The sequence below is a fragment of the Mauremys reevesii genome, linkage group 1, assembly GCF_016161935.1.
Source record: "Mauremys reevesii isolate NIE-2019 linkage group 1, ASM1616193v1, whole genome shotgun sequence".
Taxonomy (NCBI): domain Eukaryota; kingdom Metazoa; phylum Chordata; order Testudines; family Geoemydidae; genus Mauremys; species Mauremys reevesii.
Genome location: NC_052623.1, coordinates 117,202,766 through 117,228,130, shown reverse-complemented (window position 1 = coordinate 117,228,130; position 25,365 = coordinate 117,202,766). Strand labels below are relative to the sequence as shown.

The following is a 25,365-nucleotide window of genomic DNA, read 5'->3' as shown; positions in this document are numbered from 1 at the left end:
TCTGCTCCCATTGACTGCTCTGCTTCCCTGGGCCTTTTTTCCTCCTCAACAGCACAGGGGCTGTCTGAGTGGAGGTGGGAAAATTCTACAGTGTCCCGGAAAGCCTCATCAACATACCTCTCTGCCTCTCTTAGCTCCTCCAGTTCCGCCACCCTGGCCTCCAAAGTCCGTACAAGGTCTCTGAGGGCCAGGAGCTCCTTGCACTGACTGCACACATACGCCACCCGCCCACAGGGCAGGTAATCATACATGCTACACTCAGTGCAATAAACTGGATAGCCCCCACTCTGCTGCTGGGCTTCTGCCTGCATTGTCTCCTAGTTAATGGAAGGGTGGTTTAAAGAAAGAGGTTTTGAAATGTGGTTTGGATTATAGGTTTTAAGGGGACTACAGGGGAACAGATAGGACCGACAAGGGACCCCCGCTCCCTTCCCACTCACCTTCAAACTCCCTTGTGAAACTCCCTGTTAGCAGCCCCTGGTTGCTTGTGCGCGGCTTTATAAAGCCCTGGCCTGAGTGAATGCCCCACCCACTGATTAAGGCTCAGCCAATTACCAGAGGCTTCAAGCTTTCAAACCTTCCTTTGAAGCTCATGGCCTCCAACTGCCAGCCATAGCACGTGGTCCTTCAAACAACCAAACAACCAAACAGACTGACAAACACAAGCTCAGCACATAGCAAGTAACCCCCAAACGCAAACAAACACACACTACAGACAGTCACTTATCCCACAGATGCTGTATTTGCTCCTCCTTCACCTGGAGAACTCCCCTGCGAAACTCCCTGTTAGCAGCCACTGTTCGCAAAGCCTCACAGCTACCCTCTTATTCCCCATCTTCAAATGGGGATAACCCATATCCAGCTCTGTAAAGTAGTCGTTATATTAAAGGTGCAAAGTATTATTATTTCAGTACCTCACAGCCAGAGTAACAAACAGAATAAAATGGTCAAGAGGTTTTGGGTGCTTCAGTAAATGAAGCACTCCACTAGCCCTTTTACTCAAAGAGCTGCATCACTGTGGTGGTGCCAATTTACTGCCTTGTGGGAAAAGATGTGCATGATACACATGATGTCTAAAGTGTCTTTTTTAATTGGGTATGATTGGTTGAAATCCCTACAGAAGCTAAACAGTACTGAGTAAGAATGTAAGAGGAATTGCATCACGGTCTGAGAGATCGGTTCTTCAGTTGGAAGACATGGGGTAGACACTCTGTTGAGACATACATTGTCCTTAGGGATACTATACTCTGTTCACAATACACCTGAGGTTCTCAGTCTGCGGTCATCACCATCTCACCCTTCCCATATTGCTAAGTAAAAGCAGTGTTCTGTTCTAGCTACATGAGAAGCAACATCAGCAGGATCCCAGTATAGAAAAGTTTGAGACCAATGTAATATCACCCTGGAAATGTATTTGCTTACTGAAATTGCTTTATCTCTTTTTCACACATACTGCATGTTAATTTGTAAGTTGCAGAGTTCCATGTGTAAGTGGGGTATGTTGGCATATATTTACCAAAAAGAGCACTTGAACCATTTGCGGGGTTTTTTGCGGGGGGAAAGGTTTTTAAAAATGCATGACCTGGATAAAGATATACAAGAAAAGAAGGCTGGAGGAATATTTATTATTTATCAGCCTTGACAATGACCCTTGAAAATAAATTGCCATTACAATTGCAAGTTTGAGAGCCAAGTGCTACATTCTTCCCCTTCAAATGCAGAGATAGCTGGATGCTAATGAGGATATGAGGGTAGAGTTTGGCTCTTAACGGGCCAAGTGCTCCGCTGGTATAAATCAGCACAGTTCCATTGAAGTGCATTCACAGATTTACACTAGCTGAAGATCTTGCCCCAAATGTTTGAAATTAACGAGTTGGTGTAGAACTTAAATAGTTAGTGCTAGTTATTTGGGAAAACAGAACTGTTAATTAAAAGAAAGACATCGAAAATAACATCTAGCATGGAATATGCTGAGGGAGCTTGTTGAGCCACCAACTGCAGAGATCTTCAAAAATGGCCTGGATAAAAACCCACATATTTTGTGTGTAGAGAACAGGACTGTAGAAACCCAAGGGATGAATTAGATCCTCCAGCAGGTGCTTTCTAGCCATATCATTAGATGCTAAATTTTGCACTAGAGAACATCTAGTGCACATCTGTGGATGTTCTTGATGTTGAAAATTGTGAATCCATTGTTGTAAATGCTAAACATACATTGAAATTATGAATTCTAAAAGTTCATTGTGATTTATAAAGACGTCTTCTTTGATACTATAACTGTTAAAATTACTATAGAATTTCACCCCCAGTTCAATATATTATCAAGATTTTTATTTATACTATAAAAAAACAAATAGTGGCTCTGGATTCTTTATTATATATCCACTGGAATCTACTATTAATCATTATGACCAGCAGTATTATGTTCAGCTTAGATATGGAAAAATGAGATTGTAATAAACAAAGATATACTAACATTGCCTTTCCTATCAAACTACCTCAGAGCACTTAGCTACTTCGCTGTTGTTCATGTAGGCCCATGTTTCCAAACAGGAAAAGGAAGTTTGACTGGACCTAATATGCTTCTTGCATCAAGGGTTGAGGTTGCATTAAGATTCCAGGCTGACACGAGGGCCTAATTAAAGTCAATGACAAAACTCCCATTGATTTCAATAAGACCAGGATTTTGCCTCTTTTGAAGTCCTTTTTGAGCCATTGTTGAAGAGGACAAATTACTCCTACTGAAAGGTGCTAAGAGGGAAGCAAAACAGCAACTTCCTTCTCTTCCCCCGTATGCTTCAAAAAGCTCATGAGTACTCCTTAGAAGCAGCCCGTGTCTTATCTGTATTTATTCTGAAAGGGTTCTGAATGATTAGGTCTTTAGTTTCAATCAGTGAGTACTGAGATTGCTGCAGGAAGATTTGACGAAGGGGATATGTTTTGGTATCATCTGCACACAAATAACATATCAGTGATAAAATTATGGAAGCCTGAGGAACAATATAGATACAGAAATATATAAGCATAGCACAGTGTCTTTGGTATCTCAAAATTTCACAGGAACAATATCAGAAGAATAATTATATGTCGTGTATAAATTGACACCCAGAGAGATACACAGGACTGAGGTTGTGTCAGAAGAGCAGCTGAAAGACCACACTGCTCCAAGCATGTGCAGTAACTCCTCATTTAAAGTTGTCCCAGTTTACCTTGTTTCATTGTTACATTGCTGATCAATTAGGGAACATGCTTTGTTTAAAGTTGTGCAATGCTCCCTTATAACGTTGTTTGGCAGCCGCCTGCTTTGTCCACTGCTTGCAGAAAGAGCTGCCCATTGGAACTAGCTGGTGGGTGCTTGGAACCAGGGTGGATTGGCAGCCCCCCTATCAGCTCCCCACTCCCCTAAGTTCCCTGTGCAGCAGCCTCTGAGTAGGCCATCAATTGCCAGGCAGTTCAGCTGTCCCTCCCCCCACTGCCATGTGCTGCTCCTGCCCTCTGCCTGGGAGCTGCTCCCGGGAGCCTCCTGCTTGCCGTACAAGGGGAGGAAAGAGAGGGGCTAATGTCAGGGTGTCCCCCTTCCTCCCTGCTCCTGCCCCCCGCTTACCTCATCTCCATAGAGCAGGGGGGAGACAGGACAGGGCTCAGGATGGAGGGAGCTTGTTGGCAGTAGGGGCTGTCTCAACTTGCAGATCTACTTAAAAAGGCAATGTACGTAGAGTGGGGTCAGCATACTAAAAGGGGAAATGTGCATCTCTCTCACACACACACGTGAGAGTCTGTCCCTGTCTGCCATGCTGTTTCCCCTCTCTCCATTTGTGCTGCCTTGTAGAATGTGAGGATACGTTAACAATGTGTTAACCCTTGAGGGCTCAGCTGTTCTAGTTCATCGTTTAGCAGTAAGGCATTCCCAGGAAAATATCCCACCCTCTGACTTCACCACCTCAACCAAGCTTCACAATCCTCATTGCTGTGTACAGTATTAAATTGTTTGTTGAAAACTTATACTGTGTGTGTGTGTATATATATATGTATAAAATATATATTTTGTCTGGTGAAAAAAAATTCCCTGGAACTTAACACACTCCCCCCTTTACATTAATTCTTATGGGGGAAATTGGATTCGCTTAACATCGTTTCGCTCAAAGTCACATTTTTCAGGAACATAACTAGAACATTAAGCGAGGAGTTACTGTAATAAGAACCCCATCTTTCACAGTGTCATAAGCTCATGGGAAAATCAGACTGGATTGAAATTGATGGTGCTATAGATTCCACCTACAACAGAAGTTCTTTACAGTCAGGGAAAATACAGCCAGGCAGTTTCTCAAGAAGAAAAACTTTTAGCACATATACCCAAGAAACATAGCTGGCACTGTAGCAAGCCACTCTACTGTTGCAACACCTCCCCTCTCCTTCTTGGTAGATACTGCATTGGGATGGTGTTCTAGATACATGACCCAAATAAACTTTGGAAGAAGGAGGAATAGCCATAGGAAAGTCTCTTTTTTCAGGGACAAAATCTGTTGGAAGAGTCTACAGTGTGGCAACATCAGGAAGTGAAGTCAGTCTTCAAAGATGCTAGGAACTTTGAAAAAGTTGAAGATGTCTTTGATTCTTTCTGAAATGTCCTTGCTTAGTCTCTGATGATACAGGATATTGGATCTGCCCTCAGACAGCTTACTCCACTTGTTCTTACCGTCTACCTTAACATGACAGCCAGAGCTTAGCAAAGCAAAGAGGAAGGACAAAGCTGGCACAGCTATCAAGGCTAGTGCTTAAAATGGTGGCTACTCTTTGTGTTGCAGTTTCTTGCTGTTGTTTGGTTTGGGGGGGTTTAATAGTTACTTTCCTCATTCTCATTTTGTAAGCTTCATGGCAAGAATGAGTTCTAAGAAGGGACTTGGGTCAGGTTTCAGTGTAATGAAACCAAAATAATAATAGTAATTAATAATGGGGATTCACTAGGGGAACTTGAGCATTACGGTGCCTAACTTTTAGGTGCCCTGCCATCTAGTGGAATTCACAACCTCGTTTATTAGCCAGGCTCCCTATACAATGTATGGGGAGAATTAGGTGCCTAAAAAGAGATTAATAGAATCCATCACACTGAGCCAGAGGCAGCCTAAGCTAGGCAATATGAAATGCAGAAGAGAGGCCTAACCCCTGCCTAATCTCTAGGCCGAAAGACGATGCCATCCTCCGCTCAAGGTGCACAGCCATGAACTCTCTCCTGCAGCTAGGTACCTAAGCCAGCTCACTTCTTTCTTGTGAAAAAACAGAGGAGGTAGCAGTGGTGCCACCACCCTTACACCCAACTGCCCAGTGGTTTGAACACTGAATATGTGGGAGACCAGATCAGGCCGCACAGGTGAGGGCAGGAGAACATTTAGTTTGTGAATCCTGCTGGGGCTTTGGTGTGAGCTAGACACCAAGCAACTCAGTGCAGCGTCAGGATTTAGGCACTGTGCACATGCCTACCAACAGAAATGTAGGTGCCTAGGGGGACTTTACTAATGGAAACATAGGTGCTTAGAGAATTTAGGCCCCTACAGGGTTAGGACACAGCTGAACAGGGTTTTTGTGAATACCAGGGTGCCTAAACCTTGAACCCCCAAATCCTCTAGCCCACAGAGCTGTATTTCAGCTCTCATACCATTTAGAAAGTTGTCAGAAGTAAAATAAAGTGATTTTTTTTCTCTCAGAACTGTGGAACTTAAGTGTGTAAGTTCAACACAAAAGTAGAAGGTTGATACAAATCCATATTTTCACCTTTTTTTCAGAACAGGAACACTCTGATCAACTGGGTCATGGATCGTCATAACAGCTCAATTACTCTGCATTTGTTTTAATTCTGTCTGCAGTTTTGGTAGCTAAGGAAGAGATGTTGTCAGTGCATTTCTCATGCCATCAGGGCTCCAATCTGGGGTTTTCCTTTCAATATTAATATCTGAAGAGTGCTGGAAGTGCCATATACTTCATGTTAGTCTAATTTAAACCAAATTAAACTCCTATCAGTAAATTGTTTTAACCTCTGTAGAACCTCTTGCTTGGATGCCAGTGTAAAGAGTACAAGCTGCATCCTCTGCTGATGTTAAGTACCATAAATCCACTGAAGGCAATGAAGCTATGCCTAATTACACAAAACAAGAGCTGTTCCTAAATATTTACTGTTTCAAGTTCTGCTCCTGAAATGACATCCACTAAGGCTTGCATGGCTAATACTGCATTGTGAAAAATCATACAGTGATTATCAATGAACTCTTCCTGATGTTGAAAAAGTGCATCTGAGCATAATTGAGGAGAGCATGCATGAGAAGGGCTATATAAGATGTGAATGTGAAGTCCCTGGTTAGTGGTTTGATTTCCACTCAGTCTGTCTTTTTGTATTAAAATAATTACACTAATAAAAATAGAAGCTGACTGTAATTTTCTCAAAAGATTTGGAGAGAGAGCAGTGATGGTTAAAAGACTAGGCACATCACTTGAAAAAGTTTAATACTGTGACCATTCAAAACTCTCACACAACAGAGGAGGGACAGTATCCTGGGAAAATATCAGTGAACTCATCAAACTGCAAAGATTCCCATTGACTTCAGTGGACACTGGAACAGGCCCATAATGCATTAGAAATTGCCTCTAGATAAGACATGGGTCTAAATTTGTGCAAGCCTTAGGTGAGCACCTAGTCATGTAAAGATACCCATTGCCTGCAATGGGACTGCTCACATAAATAATTAGTTCAGTGGTGTGAATAAAGGTTGTCCAGTGGGGTGTGTTTAGGGACAAGCTGCAGGGAGACTGTGGGCTTGTGTACATTTGAAAGTGGTTGCAGATTCATTTGAATTATTTCATGATAATGTGCCTTGCAACATTTGTTGTTGTGAATCATCTGCCATTTTAACCTGCATTGAAAAACCCGCTTTGGAAGTGGATTTACTGAGATGTGGAAGGAGTTTACCTGAAACCAAGTAGGTGCAGATGCACTCCTATCCTCAAACAGCTGTTCCACATCTATATAGCAGGCCTCCCATTGGTATCCTACACTGCATTGTTGGCTACCTGTGTTGGCTTCTCTTTTCACCTGTGTGCCTTCTACTGCTCCACAGTCATCTTAACTGGATGTCACCTCCCCATTAAATGTGGGAAAGCATGAAGCCAGGTGTGGCCCTTTGCAAGTCCAACTCACAGTGAGTTCACATATCTAGAATTAAAAAAAAAAATTCAGCAGCCAGGCTTATGCTTGTATGTGTGCCTTTGCTGAAGTCCTGATCTATATTGTCCTCTGGGGAGAGGAGTGTGTCCAGGTCCCGGTGAAGAGCCGTCACTATAGTGCACTGGTCTACAAGAGGCTATCAGAGTAAATGAGGAGAGGAGGCAATCCTAGAACCCAAGACAATGCCACAACAAGAGGTTCCTAAGAATGTTAGAGACAACAATAAGGTTTTGGGAGAGCTTGCAAGTCTGCAGCTACCAAGAGGAGCTGGACCATATTTTTAGCAGAGATGCTGTCACTGAACCACGGCACATTGTGGACACCATCCAGGACACCTCTGTGGTTGTCTAGTAGAACACTGAGACAGAGGAGAATGATCCTGAAATCCAGGATTTTGTCACTCTGCTGAACCCACAAAGTCGACCCAATGCTGGAAGCCCAGGAGTCTCCCAAATCATGGATGGAGACTCAACATGGGAAAGTGACTTCTTCCAATAAGTATTTTGTGCAATATTACAATACAGCTAGCCTGGAGGATTTAAACAATTTTGTTCTCAGTACTGTCAGAGCACTGCCGTGTTGGTCTACCCTTTCTCTGCCTCCATGTTTTTTAATCCCCGCAACCTCCATTGCTCAAGATGTTGACTGTGCCACAGAATTTAAAAATTCCATCCCATTTATTTCTCAAAAATATGCAGCTACACAACTCCCGGTTAAAACTTGCCAGATCCGTCCCTCGCCCCTCTCTACCATGGTGCTTATTGCTCCCTCTCCTTCCTGATTGACTGTCACCTACCATTCAAGACAGCAGTGATGGAGTCTCCTGTTGAGTTTGATGGATGAGCTACAGTTACTTATTGTGGATCCTGAGATGAGACCAAAGACCAATTTCAGACCTGCAGTCCTGTCCACAAGTGCCACTGGTGAAGGCAATTGTAGATGAATATGAGCTGCTTTTAGCTTTATGCCTCACATGTCTCTCCTTGATTGCTGCAGTCTGTGAGCTCTTGGGGTCTTTCAGTCCAAGGTGGCAGAGCTGCTGCCATTGGATCTTGTCATGGGCTAATAGCTCACAGATATTGAGGTCAACGTTACAAGATTGGAGGTTGGCCTTGAGAATGTCCCTGTAACATTTTCTTGGTCTGCACCTGAAACAAGCTCCCGTTTGCAATTGTCCGTAGAAAATAGTCTTCAGTATTCTGTCAGACATATGGACCACACAACTGCACCAATTCAGCTGTGTGCTCACTATAAAAGCTTCAATGCTTGTCACATTGTATAGTCAAGGAGCTCGGAGTTTGGAAGCAAATCTTGGCATTTAATTCCCATTATCTGCCATAGACATCATAGGTGGAATTGGTTCAAGCATTTTGAGTGGCATCGATAGGTATTCCACGTATCGCAGCTGTAGAGGAGTGTGGTGATGATGACATTGCAGAAAACGCCAGTTTTTGTTTGGACTCTGACACTGTGTTCATGCCAGGGATGACACTGAAGTTTTCTGAAGGCATTGCTGGCTGCACCAATGAGCTTTGTAATATCATCGGTCATTGTATCTCATGAAATGACATTGCCTAGGTAGCAAAATTTGTCAATGACCCTGAATGGTACGTTGTCAATGGACACAACTGAAATAGGTGCAGTACTTCCTGGTCAAAGCTGGACCCATGACTTCTACCTTCTTCAGGCTGATTGTTAAGCCAAAATGTTTTGGCAGCAAAGAGTCTTGTGGCACCTTATAGACTAAAAGACGTTTGGGAGCATGAGCTTTCGTGGGTGAATACCCACTTCGTCGGATGCATGTAGTGGAAATTTCCAGGGGCAGGTATATATGAGCAAGCAAGAAGCAGGCTAGAGATAACGAGGTTAGTTCAATCAGGGAGGATGAGGCCCTGTTCTAGCAGCTGAGGTGTGAAAACCAAGAGAGGAGAAACTGGTTTTGTAGTTGGAAAGCCATTCACAGTCTTTGTTTAATCCTGAGCTGATGGTGTCAAATTTGCAGATGAACTGAAGCTCAGCAGTTTCTCTTTGAAGTCTGGTCCTGAAGTTTTTTTGCTGGAGGATGGCCACCTTAAGATCTGCTATTGTGTGGCCAGGGAGGTTGAAGTGTTCTCCTACAGGTTTTTGAGTATTGCCATTCCTAATATCTGATTTATGTCCATTTATCCTTTTCCGTAGAGACTGTCCAGTTTGGCCGATGTATATAGCAGAGGGGCATTGCCGGCATATGATGGCATATATTACATTGGTGGACGTGCAGGTGAATGAGCCGGTGATGGCGTGGCTGATCTGGTTAGGTCCTGTGATGGTGTCGCTGGTGTAGATATGTGGGCAGAGTTGACATCGAGGTTTGTTGCATGCAGAAAGCACTCAGAGCAAATGAATGTTCCTGAGGTTATAGGCCAATAAAGCACAATCATCAGCGAACAGTCATTCGCAAATGATTGTATTAATAACTTTTGTCTTTGCAAAAAGGTGATGCAGATTCAAGACACCTCCAGTCATATGGTACTGCATATAAATATCACAATCAATGTCTCTGAATGCACCTACTAGAACAGCTGCAGACATGATGCTAAATAATCTCAGAGCAAGAACAAAGCCTTGTTTGACTCCATTGGTAACAACAAAGGTAACTGAGAAGCACCATTGGTTAAAGGCATGGACCTGCATTTCTGCATTAAGAGATTTAATAATGTTGAAAAACGTACTGGGGCAACTGAACTTGTGGAGGACTGACCACAGGCCTCCGTGATTTACAGAGCCAAAGGCCTTAGTAAGATGGACATAATCTATATATAGGACTTGATTCTGCTCATAACATTTCTCCTGAATTTGCCAGAGTGCAGAGATCATGCCTGAAGTACTATGCCCAGGATAGAGGTCACACTGGATTTCAGGCAATAACTTTTAGGCGGTACAGCACAGGTTAAAAATGAGATGGATTGAACAGAAGGCTGTTTAGTGTAGCAGAAGATACAGGAAAGAAACAGCACTAGCAACATTTCTTTTTTGTCTTACAATTTCATTAATGCCCTCAACTTTGAGCAAACTTGATTTGTTATAAGACAAATTGCCCAACTTAGGCTATACAGACACTTCAAAAGCAACGAGATTTTAAGGCCTTTTAAGCATTCAGTCCCTCCTCTTTGGGTTACACCAGAATTCTGTTTATTTTGCGTGCACTTTCTGCTGATCTGTGGGTGTTAACAAGAGAACTTAAACCAAAGATAGTGCACTATTGTGGCACAAAAATTGCACGGTGCTACAGCTCTCTCACCGCTGTCCATATAGCTTGAGATTCCCTTCCAGTCCTGCACCAACTCTAGGGGCACCATCTAGGATGGTCTTGTTATTTAAGTTACTCCAGGATATGAGATATGTGTTCTGTTCCTGGTTCTTCCACAAACTGCATCCTTGGGAGAAGCCAACATCTTCAAAAGCTCAGCCAGGCATAAATGGGTGTTTGTGCACCCATCTGCACTGACTTGTAATACATTTGGGAATGAACTGAAATATAGAAATGTGTACTGATTCAGATATACTGTCAAACATATTCATACATTGCCACCAATTCAGAAAGCTAATGGGACTAAAATTTTCAGAAGAAAACTAGTCAAGAAGTGCTGAGTTCATATACACTATGGATCAGGTAATGCAAGAAAACGGTAGGCCAATGTAGTTGAATAAAGTAAGATAGGTTACGCTAAATTAAATTCTGATCCCCTGAACCAGAAAGAGAGAGAGACTTCATTTCTGTGTATCCAGAGTCATAATTGCTTATTTAAAATAAGTTCTTGATAGGTTTCACTCCTTCAAGAGATTGTCTACACTACAGACGTCATAGCCTCTAGCATCCTTCCATTGCTGTAGTAACTGCACTGGGTCCAGGACAGCATGGGCTCAGTCAAAGCCCATTGACTTCACTGGGAGTCTTTCCATTGACGTCAGTGGACTTTGAATCAAGACTTTGAATCAGAACAATTGAAACTACCAGGGAAATGTAGGTAGGCAGGATGTAGTACTGACTTCAAAAAAAATCCAAGATATATTTAAAAACCATCAAAATATCTCCACTATGCTTTCAACTCTCCAAGAAATGGGGACTAATAAAATAATCTGAGAATGCTTGTTGCGTGTTGTGGCAGTAATAGACCCTTTATGTTTTATCTTTAAGACAAATGTTGCAGTAGTGGCTGGTAGATTTGCCTCTGGCAGTGTCAGTCGGTATCCATCAATCAGATTTCACTGTTCTAAATGATTCTGACTTAAAGGTAGGAATAGGAACTAGATGCAATGGCCTCTTTAGTATTGTTCAGTTCAGTGTTTGGGAGGTTTTTGTTCTACAAATTACTTTCTCTCACTAGGGCTGCCCGGGGAGGTGGGGGGGCAAGTGGAGCAATTTGCCCTAGGCCCCGGGCTCTGCAGGGGCCCCCACGAGTATGGCTGAGGCTCCCGCCCCAGTCCCAGCCCGACCCAACCCCGTCTCCACCCCTCTCCCGGAGCCTCAGCGCATCCAGCAGCCTCCCTGGACAATGCTGCAGTATGGCTCCGGCGGGGGGCCTGCGAGCTCCGCCCTGCTCAGAGCCGCGTGGTAAGGGGTCGGGGCTGCGAGCTCCAGGCCTAGCGGAGGGAGCTCAGCCTGGAGATTGCAGCCCCACCCCCTTACCATGCGGCTCTGAGCGGGGCGGAGCTCAGGCCCCGCCGGAGCCATGCTGCACGGCTGTCGAGGGAAGCTCCTGGATGCGCTGAGGCTCCGGGAGAGGGGGGAGCCAGGGGTACGAGGCCAGGGCCGGGGGCGTTGGCAAAGGGGCAGGGAGTCACGGGGACAGGGAGGGGGCAGAGGTGGGGGGGGACAGTCAGGGGACAGGGAATGGGGGGGTTGGATCGTGGGCGTTCTGGGGGTCTGTCAGGACTCAGCGGGGGGGGGGTTGGATAGGGGTCGGGGCAGTCAGGGGACAGGGAGCAGGGGTGGCATCCCGGGGTGCAGGGGCGGCTCTAAGCATTTTGCCACCCCAAGAACGGCAGGCAGGCTGCCTTGCCTGCGGGAGGTCCTCCGAAGCCGCGGGACCAGCGGACCCTCCGCAGGCAAGGTGCCGAAGGCAGTCTGCCTGTTGCCCTCACGGCACCAGCAGAGCGCCCGCAGTGGCTTGCCGCCCCAAGCACGCACTTGGCATGCTGGGGCCTGGAGCCACCCCTTCCGGGGTGGTGGTTGGGGGGTGGGGGTCTCTGGGGGATGGTGAGGGGGCAAGGAGCAGGATGGGTCGGGGATTCTGAGGGGGGCAGTCGGCGGGCAGGACGTGGGTGGGGGGGGGTCGGATGCGGCAGGGTCAGGCTGTTTGGGAGGCATGGCCTTCCCTACCCTGAAGCTCATTCAGCAGTTTGAGGCTTGCAGAAGAGCCAAGCTGTTAACTTTTCCATTAGGGCTACCATCCCTTTCACTTCTCAAATGCCAAATTATAGTCTATATTTAATTTCAGTGCCACAGGGAGATTCATGTCAGGGGAGGGTGGCTTCATTTAAAATTAGCCACTGGGAGAGGGATCACATGAGAAGAGCAATATCCTTCCCAACCCTACCAACGGAGACCACCCCGCTCCCCTACATTCCCTGAGGCTCCAGAGGGGTTAATTCAGTGGTTCTCAAACTTTTATACTGGTGACCCCTTTCACATAGCAAACCTCTGAGTGTGACCCCCCCCTTATAAATTAAAAACACTTTTTTATATATTTAACACTATTATAATGCTGGAGGCAAAGTTTTGACGGAAAATATTTGTCCAACCCTTTTAATGAGCTTTAGTGCCTTTTAGCACTAGCTGATGCTGAGAATCAGTGATACCTTGTAAAGAAGTTTTCTCAAAAATAGGTTTGTGCCGAAATGCAGGTGGTTTATTTTTCCCAGGGCTGCCTCTGGGTAGGGGAGCAAGTGGGGCAATTTGTGCCGGGCCCTGCAGGGGCCCCCACGAGAATATAGTATTCTATAGTGTTGCAATTTTTTTTATGGAAGGGGCCCCCGAAATTGCTTTGCCCCAGGCCCCCTGAATCCTCTGGGCGGCCCTGTCTCTCACACTGGTTTAGTTTCTCTATTGAAATCTGATGGGTAGTTTGTATTAGATAGATACACACAACATTTAATTGACTTTGTAGTTATAAACCAAGTCCTGTAACTTATATAATCCTTATATAGAATTATAGAATAAAGGACATATTAATACTTGCTACTTTTATATCAGTTGTGTAAGATCAAAAGCAAATTCCACTGGCAATTCTACTGAAGTGTTTGTGTGACATGCACACCAGTAGCAGCTAAGGTAGGAATTTGATGGTGTGCATGCTAGGAAAGAAGACAGGGCTGTTATGCAAAATAAGATGCTACATTAATAAGTCACAACAAGATGTTTATTAGTGATCATGAAAGACAAGGCACATATTTTATACCACCTCAGAGTTGTGCATGTAGGCAACTAATATTAATTCTGGTTTTAGACATGGATCCTGAATTATAGGTGGGGCTGATAGTACTGCCTGTTATTAAGGTTGCCTGTCACTTCCGATTATAAGACTATTTTTTTCAGTTGCTTTTAACTTTGCTAGACTTTAACTGTTTGTGCTGAAATTTTCCATGCTGATTGTCTGCCTCAGGCTGATTTTTTTTTAAATTTAACCTAAAACTGTTTATCTGTTTCCAAGAACAAGGCTAGGAAAAAATACATTGCTTTGCCCATGATAAAAAACTCTTAAGACCTTTTCTTTGAAGTGGTCTCGAGCCCTCATGCTTTGGTACAGGGACTTGACTTTTGGCAAGGGGATGGCCTTTGTGTCAGGAATGCGCCTTTTGCTATTCTCATGAAAATCCTCCCAAATTTGGCCAAGTTATAAACCTTTGAATAATCTTAGTTCACACATGCTCAGTAGAGACTTCTTGGATTTTAGCTGCTAAAACCTCTGAAGATTCCACCCTCGCTGAGCATGTGCAAGTCTCTCACAGCTCTTAGTGCTAACCAGAGTGCACATGTGCCGTCCACTCAGAGCAACTGGACATGCTCCCTCCATCCCAGGGCTCCTGGGGCAAAGCTGAACTTTCCCTGTAATGGCTGCTCTGGGCCAGGCACTGGAACTGAGAGCAGGGAGCCTATCTTTCTTGTGCTCTCAGTGATTCCTCCTGCTGGCGCACCTCTGTTGTTCTTAATATAATTCTTGCCATACTTCATTGCTGTATTTCCTTTTTGTATCCTCTTTTCTCTTCTCCCAGCTGCCCATTACTCAGCCTAATGGCCTAATATCTATTTTCAGCCCAATTTATTTGTAAAATCTAAATTAGGACTATTGAAGAGCTTGTAATTGAGGTTTTGTAATGGAAAGTGAGAGCTGAAGATGGCTTGAGGGCCACTTACTGCCACCAAAAGGCCAGCTCATCTTGGGGGTGGAGGAGGGGGAGAGAAAGAGGCAGTTTAAAATCACAGGGAAGCTTGAAAGGCCATATTTGGTTTCAGCAAACCCTTACATGTCATGTTTTGTCTTATCTGCCCCTGGTGTTTGCCAACATCCCTAGTCTTACTTGTAAATTGTAAGTACCTCAGGGCCGGGCCATCATCTTGTATTTATCTGTAAAGCACCAGGCCACATAAAAGTAATATATGATTATTTTTCCCAGTGAGTTTTAGATAAATTCACACCAAGTTTGTTTTAGCCAATAAAAATGGCAGGATAATGCATAAAATATGAAAAAGAGACTGGTTGGATTCTTGTTATACAGATCACCAAGTGAAAGTGCTACAGAGATCAAAAATCCCTTCTTTATCCAAACTCCTATCCCTCTCAGCAGCAGTGTATTGCAGCTTCCTGCAATGTAGGATTTAATAAGCATTCTAAATGTATAAAAACACAAGAATGGCCATACTGGGTCTGACGGATTGGTTCATCTAGCATAATATTCTGTATTCTGACAGTGGCTGTTGCCAGATACTTCAGAGGGACATTGAGTGGATGTTTTCAAAGAACTATCCACCATGACTCTTTCTTGAGCAGTAACAGCTAATTTAGACGCCGCCATTTTGCATGTATAGTTTGAACATAAGAACATAAGAAAGGCCGTACCGGGTCAGACCAAAGGTCCATCTAGCCCAGTATCTGTCTACCGACAGTGGCCAATGCCAGGTGCCCCTGAGGGAGCGAACCTAACAAGCAATGATCAAGTGATCTCTCTCCTGCCATCCATCTCCATCCTCTGACGAACAGAGGCTAGGGACACCATTCTTACCCATCCTGGCTAATAGCCATTTATGGACTTAGCCACCATGAATTTATCCAGTCCCCTTTTAAACATTGTTATAGTCCTAGCCTTCACAACCTCCTCAGGTAAGGAATTCCACAAGTTGACTGTGTGCTGCGTGAAGAAGAACTTCCTTTTATTTGTTTTAAACCTGCTGCCTATTAATGACCCCTAGTTCTTGTATTATGGGAATAAGTAAATAACTTTTCCTTATCCCCTCCAACTGCTTCTATAAAATCAGGACAGCTGCAGTGCCTGTCCTCTGACTTTCCACTACCTGGGATTCTGGAGTCCCCTTGCTACAGCACAAGGGATTTCTTCCCTCTGCCACGATTAACCCTGCCAACTCATTCTTTGCCACCTGCTTGGTTGGAACACTTGTCTCTACCCCCATGTGGATTCCTGTGCAGAAAAAAATATTGTTCCAGGAGGATGGGCCAGCAGTTGAGGGACAGTCACAGTTAATAGCTTTAGATTGCGGTCTGATGACTTCTCCTTGATGACCCTTCAACAAGGTGTTGAACATCATCCTTGGGCAGGGCACCTGTCTGGAATGCATCACAACAACCTGCCTTCATTGTAAAACAAAGGTTGCAATTTGACACAAAATATCTCACTCTGTCATAGCTAGTAATTTAGGACGAGATTGGGCCATTTAGGCACAACTCAGCATGGTGTTACATCACCCTAAGGGACACCTTCCAAACACATACACATACCTATTACTACAGCCTCTGTGGGGGACAGTTCATTCCCTCCTGTGCAGCTGGCCAGTTTTGCTGGCTGATGCATGTAGGGTCAGATGAGGAGGAAGCCAAACGCTCTGCCTTCTGCCCACCCTTCCCTGCCCCCCTTGGGAGACTTGAGTAGCAGGGAGGGAGCAATCCCTAAACTTCCCAGAGTGCAGGGACTGCAATTCTGCCTGGTCTTTCCTCTCCTCCTGCATGCACCTTGTAAGGAGAAGGCCAAATCTGGCCCTTAATTATCACTTACTCCGAAAAAGTCATAAGAAAATGGAGAAGCGTCAAGCTGAGCCATTTGATCAACTCAGTTCAGTGGAGCTTCCTAAGGACTTGTATAAAATGTTACAGTTACACTCTGGAAAGTCACCAGTCCATAAGTTATATTTGCATGGAACAAGCTAACTAATTCTAAGGTCGCCTCAAGAACTCCTCAGAGCAAACAGAAAACTTGAGTGCATTGAATCAGGAAGTCTGAGCAAAGTGAACATGAAAGACAAAAAAAAAAATTGTGCTTAGATTTATGCCTTGTGTAAAGAGACTCTGGTGAATCTGGGTTTTGATCATCTAAATTCTGAGGGCAGTCAGGCAAATAGAAATTGACTTTTAAACCTTTTAATACCAGGCCTCGTCTTTAATACTCTCTATATTTATATAAAATAGATAGCACTGCACCTGGCATCAAATACAGCAGTGGATTGGTCAGGTTTCTCTGTAGATATTATAAAAAGAATAAAAAAGCAGTAGCCAATAGGGAACAGCAGTTTTATCTGTTTAATTACTTCTAACCTCTCCTTCACTTGCTTCTCCTCTCCTCTTCCACCTTTTCATCAGGCTCTCATCCTTTGCTCACCTAAGTGTGACCTTCTCTTTCTCACTCTCACAAATCTTCATGTCATTTCAGACTTATTCTTTGCCTCCTTCTCCCCTCAGGTGATGTCTCTTCCAATCCAGGTCCACCCTTTCATGCCCATCCATTCCTCTCCCACTCTCTCCAGTGTTTATGTTCAGCTCCTGCTAACCTTATTTCCATCCTTCCTCATCTCCTTTTTCCTAATCTCTCAGAATCTATATTTAAGAAATCCATATTGATCCAGCACCTTTTTATTCTCTGCTCCCTCCACTTCCCTTCACTCATTATCTCAGCACTCCCAGTCTACAGCTCAACATCTGCCTCGGCCCTCTCCTTGGATGGTGGGGAGGAGATGATGCTCTCACTTTGAATGGCTGCAGCAGGATTAATCAGTTCTCACCTTCACAGATGTAGCTCCCTACAATTAGAACAGTTTTCCATGTTCTGCCCACTAAGTACCATTTCCTTTCTTCAACTTTGTCCTTAAAACCTACAACTCATACCAGGCAGTACCCATATCAGCAGCAGGTTTCCAAGGTGAAAAGCCTATGCCATATTAGAACAATGTAGGCCTGGCCTGACATAATCTCCTTCCCCATCTCCTTTGGGGGAGGCCTCATTTCCTAGACAACAGAAGTAGGAAGATTAATTAGCAGGCTGAAAGCACAATATTTGTGCCAACTAAAATAAGTGAGTGGGTCAGTAAACTAAGACAATGTCTGAGCTAGCCAAGATGAGAGGGAAAACACCCAGGGAACCATTTACTATGAGCAAAATAACAATGGACAAAATAATTTGGAAATGTAAAAATGTGGTAAAAAGTAGGTCAAGTGTGGACAGTGCATAAACAGAGCCTGCCAGATAGGAATTGTTTCCTACAAAGTAACCAAGCAATCCCAAAATGTGTAAAGCAGTGTACAGTAAGTGCAATGTAATGTATCAATGGATATGAAGGAAGAGGTTTGCTGTGTAACTTTGCATGTGTTGTACGTCCAACCTTCACACCCTACGCTTGAGTCTGATCAACTCATCATAGCTTTACTGCAGGGCCACTGCGGGTCTTCGGGGCACTTCGGTGCTGGGTCCCGAAGTGGAAGGACCCCCCCCCACCGCCGAATTGCTGACGACGACCTGGAGTGGAAGAAGCTCTGGGGGCCTGGGCCCCGCAAGAGTTTTCCGGGGCCCCTGAAGCGAGTGAAGGACCCTGCTCCAGGGGCCCCCGAAAAACTCTGGTGGGGGCCCCTCCGGGGCCTGGGGCAAATTGCCCCTCTTGCCCCCCCATCCCCCTGGGCGGCCCTGCTTTACTGTATGCCAAATAAAAGAACCTAAGTGATGAGACTGGAGTCGAACTGAGTTCTTGGGGAACTGAGTGGAAGAGGTCTTGGAAAAAGCCCAACAGAAGACAGCAAGCTGGATCTGTAACTTCACTATAAAGGTTGGCTCTAAGAGCTGGGTTGGGTGGGCTAGGAGAGTGAATTAGGAAATCTGATAACCATGAACCATGTATGTAAATCATTCTTACCTTCTCCCCAATTCTTCTCTCCACTCCCTCCTCCCTTAATGGAACTCATGTCCTGCATCTCAGGGAGTCTAAGTTCTTAGGGGCAGGAAAATGTCTTCCCCTATTGTGGTTTGTAAAGTGTCATGTACATTTACAGTTCTATAGATGTTAATTGCCTATACTCTGTGCTTATCCTGACATAGCAATACATCATTCATTTGGAGGCACAGTACAACTGAATACATGAGGGACACTCCTGCTCTTGACAAACTAATTCAGATTCTCTCCAAGCCACTCTTTTTTTAGTCAGCCACAAATTTACATTATTTTGCCAGTAAAATAAAAATCTTAGCAGCAGCATTGACTGAATGAGAATTTTTTTTGTTAATGTACATGTGGTTATATCATTCACAGCTTCTTTGATTTCTTCCATTATATCTTATTTGTACTTGCTGTTCCATTGGCAATCTTTTTGGTGGACATATCTTTAATTTGTCCCCCCTCCTCCCTGAAAAATCTACATTAAAACATTAAAATTGGATTCAAATGTTTTAATGAATCTAATTAACATTTCCATCAATGTTGATAAGCATTTAATTGAGCACTAATACATTTCTTAATAACAAGAAATGACAAGAAGTGCATTTGTAGCTTGCCTTTGGCAATAAGGCACAAAGCCAGAGACTGACTGAATTTAACTTCCAAAGATGTGCAATCATTGCTTTGAAGTGCATTGTGTGGAGTGACTTCTTGTTATTGTGAAATAGAATTTAAATAAGGAACTATACCCAGGTCTGTAATAGATATTATTGATGTATAATATGTATTAAAGTGATCCATCATTGCCACTCCAGTGAACCAAGCAAATCAGCTAGTTGTCAATAGATTTTGGTCCCAGAATATCCTGGAATAAAAAACCATCAAATCAAAAGATTAACATGTTGAAGAAGAACACTCCAACTAACCTCTTAACAAAACCATTGACAAAATAGCCCCCAAGTGACCCTTTCCCTCACATCACTGCCGCAGGGACCATGAGTCTCAGAAAATGTGCATAAGGGGGTTGGAATGCCCATGGCACAAGACTTACTCATCCACAATTCATTAATAGCTCAAGGAGCCCCTGAAGCTATAAAGGAAGATATAGTGACCTTCCTTACATCAGCCAAATCACAACCAGCACAACTGTTCCATGCAGTAAACTTGCTTATTCTTAAGTTCCAAGGCCAGAAGGGACATAGTGATCATCTATTCTCGTCTGACCTCCTACGTAACACAGGCCATAGAACTTCCCCAAAATAATGCCTAGAGCAGATCTTTTAGAAGAATGTCCAATCTTGAATTTAAAAGTTGTCAGTGTTGGAGAATCCAGCACAACCTTTGGTAAATTGTTCTAATGGTTAATTAACCTCACTATCAAAAATTGATGTCTTTTATGTCCAGTCTGAATTTGTCTAGCTTCAACTTTCCACCACTGGATCATGGTATACCCTTTGCTTCTATTTTGAAGAACCCATTATTGAATATTTGTTCCCCTTATAGGTACTTATAGACTGTAATCAAGTCACCCCTTAACTTTCTCTTTGCTCATCTAAATAGATTGAGCTCTTTGAGTTTGTCACTGTAAGGCACGTTTTCTAATCCTTCAATCATTCTCAGGCTCTTCTCTGAACCTTCTCCAATTTATCAACACCCTTTTTGAATGGTCCCCTATCCTAGAAGCATGGCCTACATTCTTTGTTCCTAGATCTATACATTTACATTTAGCCATATTAAAATGCATATTGTTTGCTTGATCCCAATTTGCCAAGTGATCCAGATCACTCAGAATCAATGGCCTGTCCTCTTCATTATTTACCACTCCGACAATTGTGTGTCATCTGATAACTTCATCAGTGATGATTTTATATTTTCTTCCAGCTAATTGATAAAAAATGTTAAATAGCATAAGGCCAAGAATCAATCTCTGTGTGCCATGTTAATTTTATATTCTAGTTTTTTAATCAAGATGTTGGGCAGAAGCAAGTCTAATGCCTTACAGAAGTCTATGTATACTACATCAACACTATTACATTTATCAACCAAATTTGTAATCTCATAAAAAAAATATAAAGTAAGTTTGATGGGATCTATTTTCCATAAAGCCATGTTGATTTGCATTAATTTATTATAATACCCTGCTTTAATTCTTTATTAATATAACCCCTTATCAGCCACTCCATTATCTTGCCCAAGTATCGATGTCAGGTTGACAGGCCTTTAATTACCTGGATCATCCTATTTACCCTTTTTTAAAATTGGCACAAAATTAACTTTCTTTCAGTCTTCTGGAACTTCCCCAGTGCTCCACAACTTATTGAAAATAACCATCAACAGTCCAGCAAGCTCCTTTTAAAACTCTTGGATTATTGATGCAAAATACGTACACATGACCCCAGATCCAAGTCCTACTTACCACAAGAAGTTCTTGGTCTACTCCCTAAACAAAAATTATCAAATCCAGACAGGACCCTGCTGGGATAAAAGTAACCACCTCAGTATGAGGAATGTCTGCTACCATCTGTTATGATGAAATTTGGACTAATTACCAAACAAGAGATCCTGGAAATTCTAAGGAATGTCCAACGTCACCACCTGTAAAACAGAACTAGCTGTTCATGGCTGCTAAAGTCTAGTAAAGAACTTCTGACTTCCATTAATAAATTAGATCATCAGTGTCTTCTTCAAAGAAGACAAACTACCAGCCATTCTACAGCATACAGTAGTTCAGTTGACTCTGATGAAATCTACACAGGACATCTACACCAGTTACCTCCCTTTCCTTGCAATGTCATCAGAAAGGTAGTGGTTCACGTTCTGCAGCCATCATCACTGAGCACAGAGTGGGTTAAGACAACATGTCATCTTTCCTGATGGGTCTCAATCTTCTGCTGAAATCCTGGATAGCTCCACATCACTGCATTTACTCTGATCTACCTGATAAAAGCAAATAGTGCTCAAGTGATCCCAGGCTCTGTCAGGCCAAGCATGTGAGGAGCTGAGGACCTTCAACTCCCAATGAAGTCAACCTGAGTGGACAATAACTCCACCAGAGAGGTCCTTTGGGGCCCCCTGTGTCTCCCCAAGTCAGGGGAGGAGGGTTGGGCGGGGCGGGCGTCCACCTGTCACCAAAAAAAAAAAGCTAGCAGAAAGAAAACAAGAAAATAGAGTTAAGAGACTTTTTTAAGAAGAAAAAGTCTTCAACTCGAAAAGATGCATGGTGGGTGGTGGTGGTGAAAGCCGAGCCAGCTAAGCCTTCATCACCTTTCTTGCCAGGAGGAGGATGAGATCACCATGGAGGGGAGGAACCATACCAAGTAGTCAGAAAGACGGCAGAGGAGGGCAGAGAGGAGGGAGGCAACCACCTGAAACTACCTACTAGGAGACAAGATGGAGACAAGATGGACGGACAGAGACGAGACAGGACAGAGAGTTGGAGTGCTCAGGACAGGACATGAAGAGAGGTACACCACACACACCACACACAGGCATTTGTCAAAGCAGGCACAGGCACAGACAGAGCACTGGTTGGCACATGGTCACATGGATCACAGCATCCTTCAGAACTAAAAATGAATGAATGAGAAAGATGATTATGATGAATGTTCAGTGAGGAGGACAACAATGACAGTGAAGAGGACTCCTAGACTACTTACAACTCCTCCAGAAGAAAATAGAGACTCTCCCAGACAAAGACATTACCATCCTTAATTGGAGACTTTAATGCCAAATAGGACCTGACAACACAGGAACAAGCAATGGGAGGGGGGGGAGAGGGAGAGAGAGAGAAGAGAGAATGGAGAGAGATGTGGGGATCTGTGCTGATATAGGATCTCTGGTCACAAGGCATCTTCCACAACTGGCGGATCCACAAGCCAGCAGGCATATACCAGAAGAGGCATGAGACCATGAGAGCATAACCATGAAGCAATGAGTTTGAAAGAGGACGTTAGAGTTAGGAGCAGGAGCAGAAGAGGAGCAAGAGATCAGACGTGGGTGTTAGAGTTAGTGGAAGAAAGAAGAAGAAGAAAAAGAAAAAGAAGAGGAAGAGAAGAAGGAAAGAGCGAAGAACGTCAAGAAGAAGACCCACCAGAAAGGAAAGGAAGATTTTTGGAGAGAAAGAGGAAGATTTTGGAGAGAGTACTACAGGATGGATTGAGGAAAGAGAGGAGAAGACAGTACAGACAGAGAACTCAAGAAGACAGAGACAGTGCTAAGGCAGCATGTCAGAAAGTGAGGAGTGGAAGACAAAAAAGAAAGAGAAGTGCAGAGAAGAGTGAAGACAGAGAGAGAAGAGAGAGAGAGAAAGAAGAGCAAAGAACAGCAAGCAGCAGGCAGCAAAGAGCAAAGCTCAAAAAAAGCTCAAAGCAGAGCAAAAAGAGTGTGCAGAGAAGAGCAGAGCAGGAAAGGAGAGAGATTATGATGATGGAAGAGGATGCAGAGCAGCAGCAGCAGAGAAGCAGCAGCAAGCAGTAACAGCAAATGCAGCAACTGTCTGGAAAAAGCAGCAACTGCCAAGCGAAAGAAGAAAAGCAGGAAGAACGAATCTAAAAAAAAACAAACAGCGGAAAGAGACAGACAGAGAAGAAACTACAGATGAACAGATGAACAGACCACCACCAGACCACACCCAAGCACACCAGAACATCAACCCCCAGCACCAACCACCACCCAGAATAGAGACCAGAAAATCCATCAAGACGATGAAGAACCATGAAGCGGAACGAAGCCAGCATCAAGATGAAGAAAACAGGGATGAAGGCCCCAGAAGAATGAACCCTGACAGAGAGCCTGAAAAAGAGGAAAGAAGAGAAGAAAAAGAAAATATGGAAGAGAGAGAGGAATCATAAAAAGAGAGAAGAAAGGAGACTCAAGCAAAAGAGGAGGAAACAGGAAAAAGACTAAGAAAGGAAGACTCCTGTCGAGGCCAACTCAACGAGAAATCGAAGATGCCGATGAGCAGCCAGGAGATGAACAGGCAGACAAGGAAGAGAATGAAAGGCAGGGGCCATGAATCCGAGACACAGAGGCATCAGCAGAAGGCAGGCAGGAGATGAACAGTCAACGCGTGGAACATCATAGCACTCGCCCAGATCATAGAAATGGGAGACTATGGAGAGACCATCTTCCTTGAAGACTGAGGCAGCAGCTCAAGTGGCATCAGACCAATCAAGAAAGGTGGTCAACCTTCATCACAGCATGATCAGAGACTGGATGGGGAGCTCAATGACAGCTCCCAATCAGCGGCACACATCCGAGAAGGAGCTGGCAGACAGCTTCTTCTGTTTCTTCTCAGACGAATGGGCAGACACTTATTGACTTTGGAAAGGATGGAATGGAAGAATCCAATGGGACTCCAAGAAGGACCACTTTTGATGACCTGATGGACTCCAACCTTACCTGTCCTCCACAGCAGAGCAAACAGAGACTGCACTCCCAGCTGGCAGCAGCAGACACAGATCAGCAGTTCAAAGACCCATCAACACAGACCACAGCAAGCCCCCAATTCCACAGCCACAACATCGCAAAGAGTCCCAGGAAGAAAAGCTCAGAAGTGCATCCCAGTCCCAGCAGAGACTAGCAGGATCACAAGATCAGCAGGGCTGGCACAGGGAAGAGACATCAGACAGGAGCAGGGTGCAGCACTGTTCAAGCACAGCTCAAAAAGAAAGGAGCTGGCAGAGACAGGCAAGAACAGACTGTTCAAAGACAACATGAACAACCAGAGCAAAATCAGTCTTACTGTTCAACTGAAACAACCAAACACAAAAAAAACACCACAGCTGGAATCAGCTGCTTCAGATGGAAGCTCCAGATCAATTCAGAAGATCCAGACCTAAGATCCACCAATTCTCCACCACCCAGAAGAGAGGAAGAGAGTAGACACATCAGAGAGGAGAAGGTGGAAGAGGAGAAGAGGGGACTCTCAGAGACATACACAGCAGAAAAAGAAGGGCCACCAGACAGGCACAGACACTGCAAGAACCAGCAAGGCAAAGAGCAGCGCAAGAAATACCCCCCACGCAAAACTAAAATAAAAAAAAGAAGCAGCCAAAAATGAGGCTGATGGGAGGCCAGTGGGCCCAGGATAGAAGGAATGGGCTGGAGTTGGTGGACCATACGGCCCGGGTGAATGGGGGATGAAATGAAATGGGAGTGGACAATGTTCAGCACCTCCCAGGAGGCCCTCAGCCCCCCATGCAGACAGCTGATTAGCGCAGGTCCCCTGCAGATTAAGGGAAATGGAATTTTCACAGATGAGCTAAAGGGCCTACTCTGTGACCAGCGCCAAAGCTGTAGAAATCCACAAGGTTTTGGATTCTCAATAGTTGACCAGCTAGTTTGCAGATTAAGCCCCACACAATAAGATAAGATCACCATGTATCACCTTATGAAACAATGGAATTTAAATAATCAGAAATGTAGGACCGGAAGTGACCTCAATAGGTCATTTAGTCCAGTCCTCTGCACCAAGGCAGGACTAAGTATTATCTAGACCATCCCTGACAGGTATTTGTCTAACCTGCTCTTTAATTCTACAACATCCCTAGGCAAATTGTTGCAGTGCTTAACCACCTTTTCAGTTAGAAAGTTTTTCCTAATGTCTAATCTACATCTCCCTTGCTGCAATTTAAGTCCATTGCTGCTTGTCGTGACCTCAGCGGTTAAGGAGAACACTTTATCACCCTCCTCTTTATAACAACATTTCACATACTTGAAGACTGTTATCACGTTCCCCCTCAGT

At 44.1% G+C, this 25,365-nt stretch overlaps 1 protein-coding gene across 8 annotated transcripts in view; it reads left to right on the top strand.

Moving 5' to 3' along the window:
* LOC120403679 (opsin-3-like) overlaps nt 1-25,365 on the top strand; it is a 149,824-nt gene that overhangs the window by 106,619 nt on the left and 17,840 nt on the right. Inside the window, exon 7 of one of the 8 annotated variants that reach the window (XM_039535177.1) lies at nt 5,781-6,362. The exons of the other annotated variants lie outside the window; for them this stretch is intronic. Within the exon in view, the coding sequence (XP_039391111.1) occupies nt 5,781-5,849 (69 nt within the window). The 3' untranslated portion in view covers nt 5,850-6,362. Of the gene's footprint in view, nt 1-5,780; nt 6,363-25,365 lie in introns of those variants that run through there. 8 annotated transcript variants of the gene reach the window in all.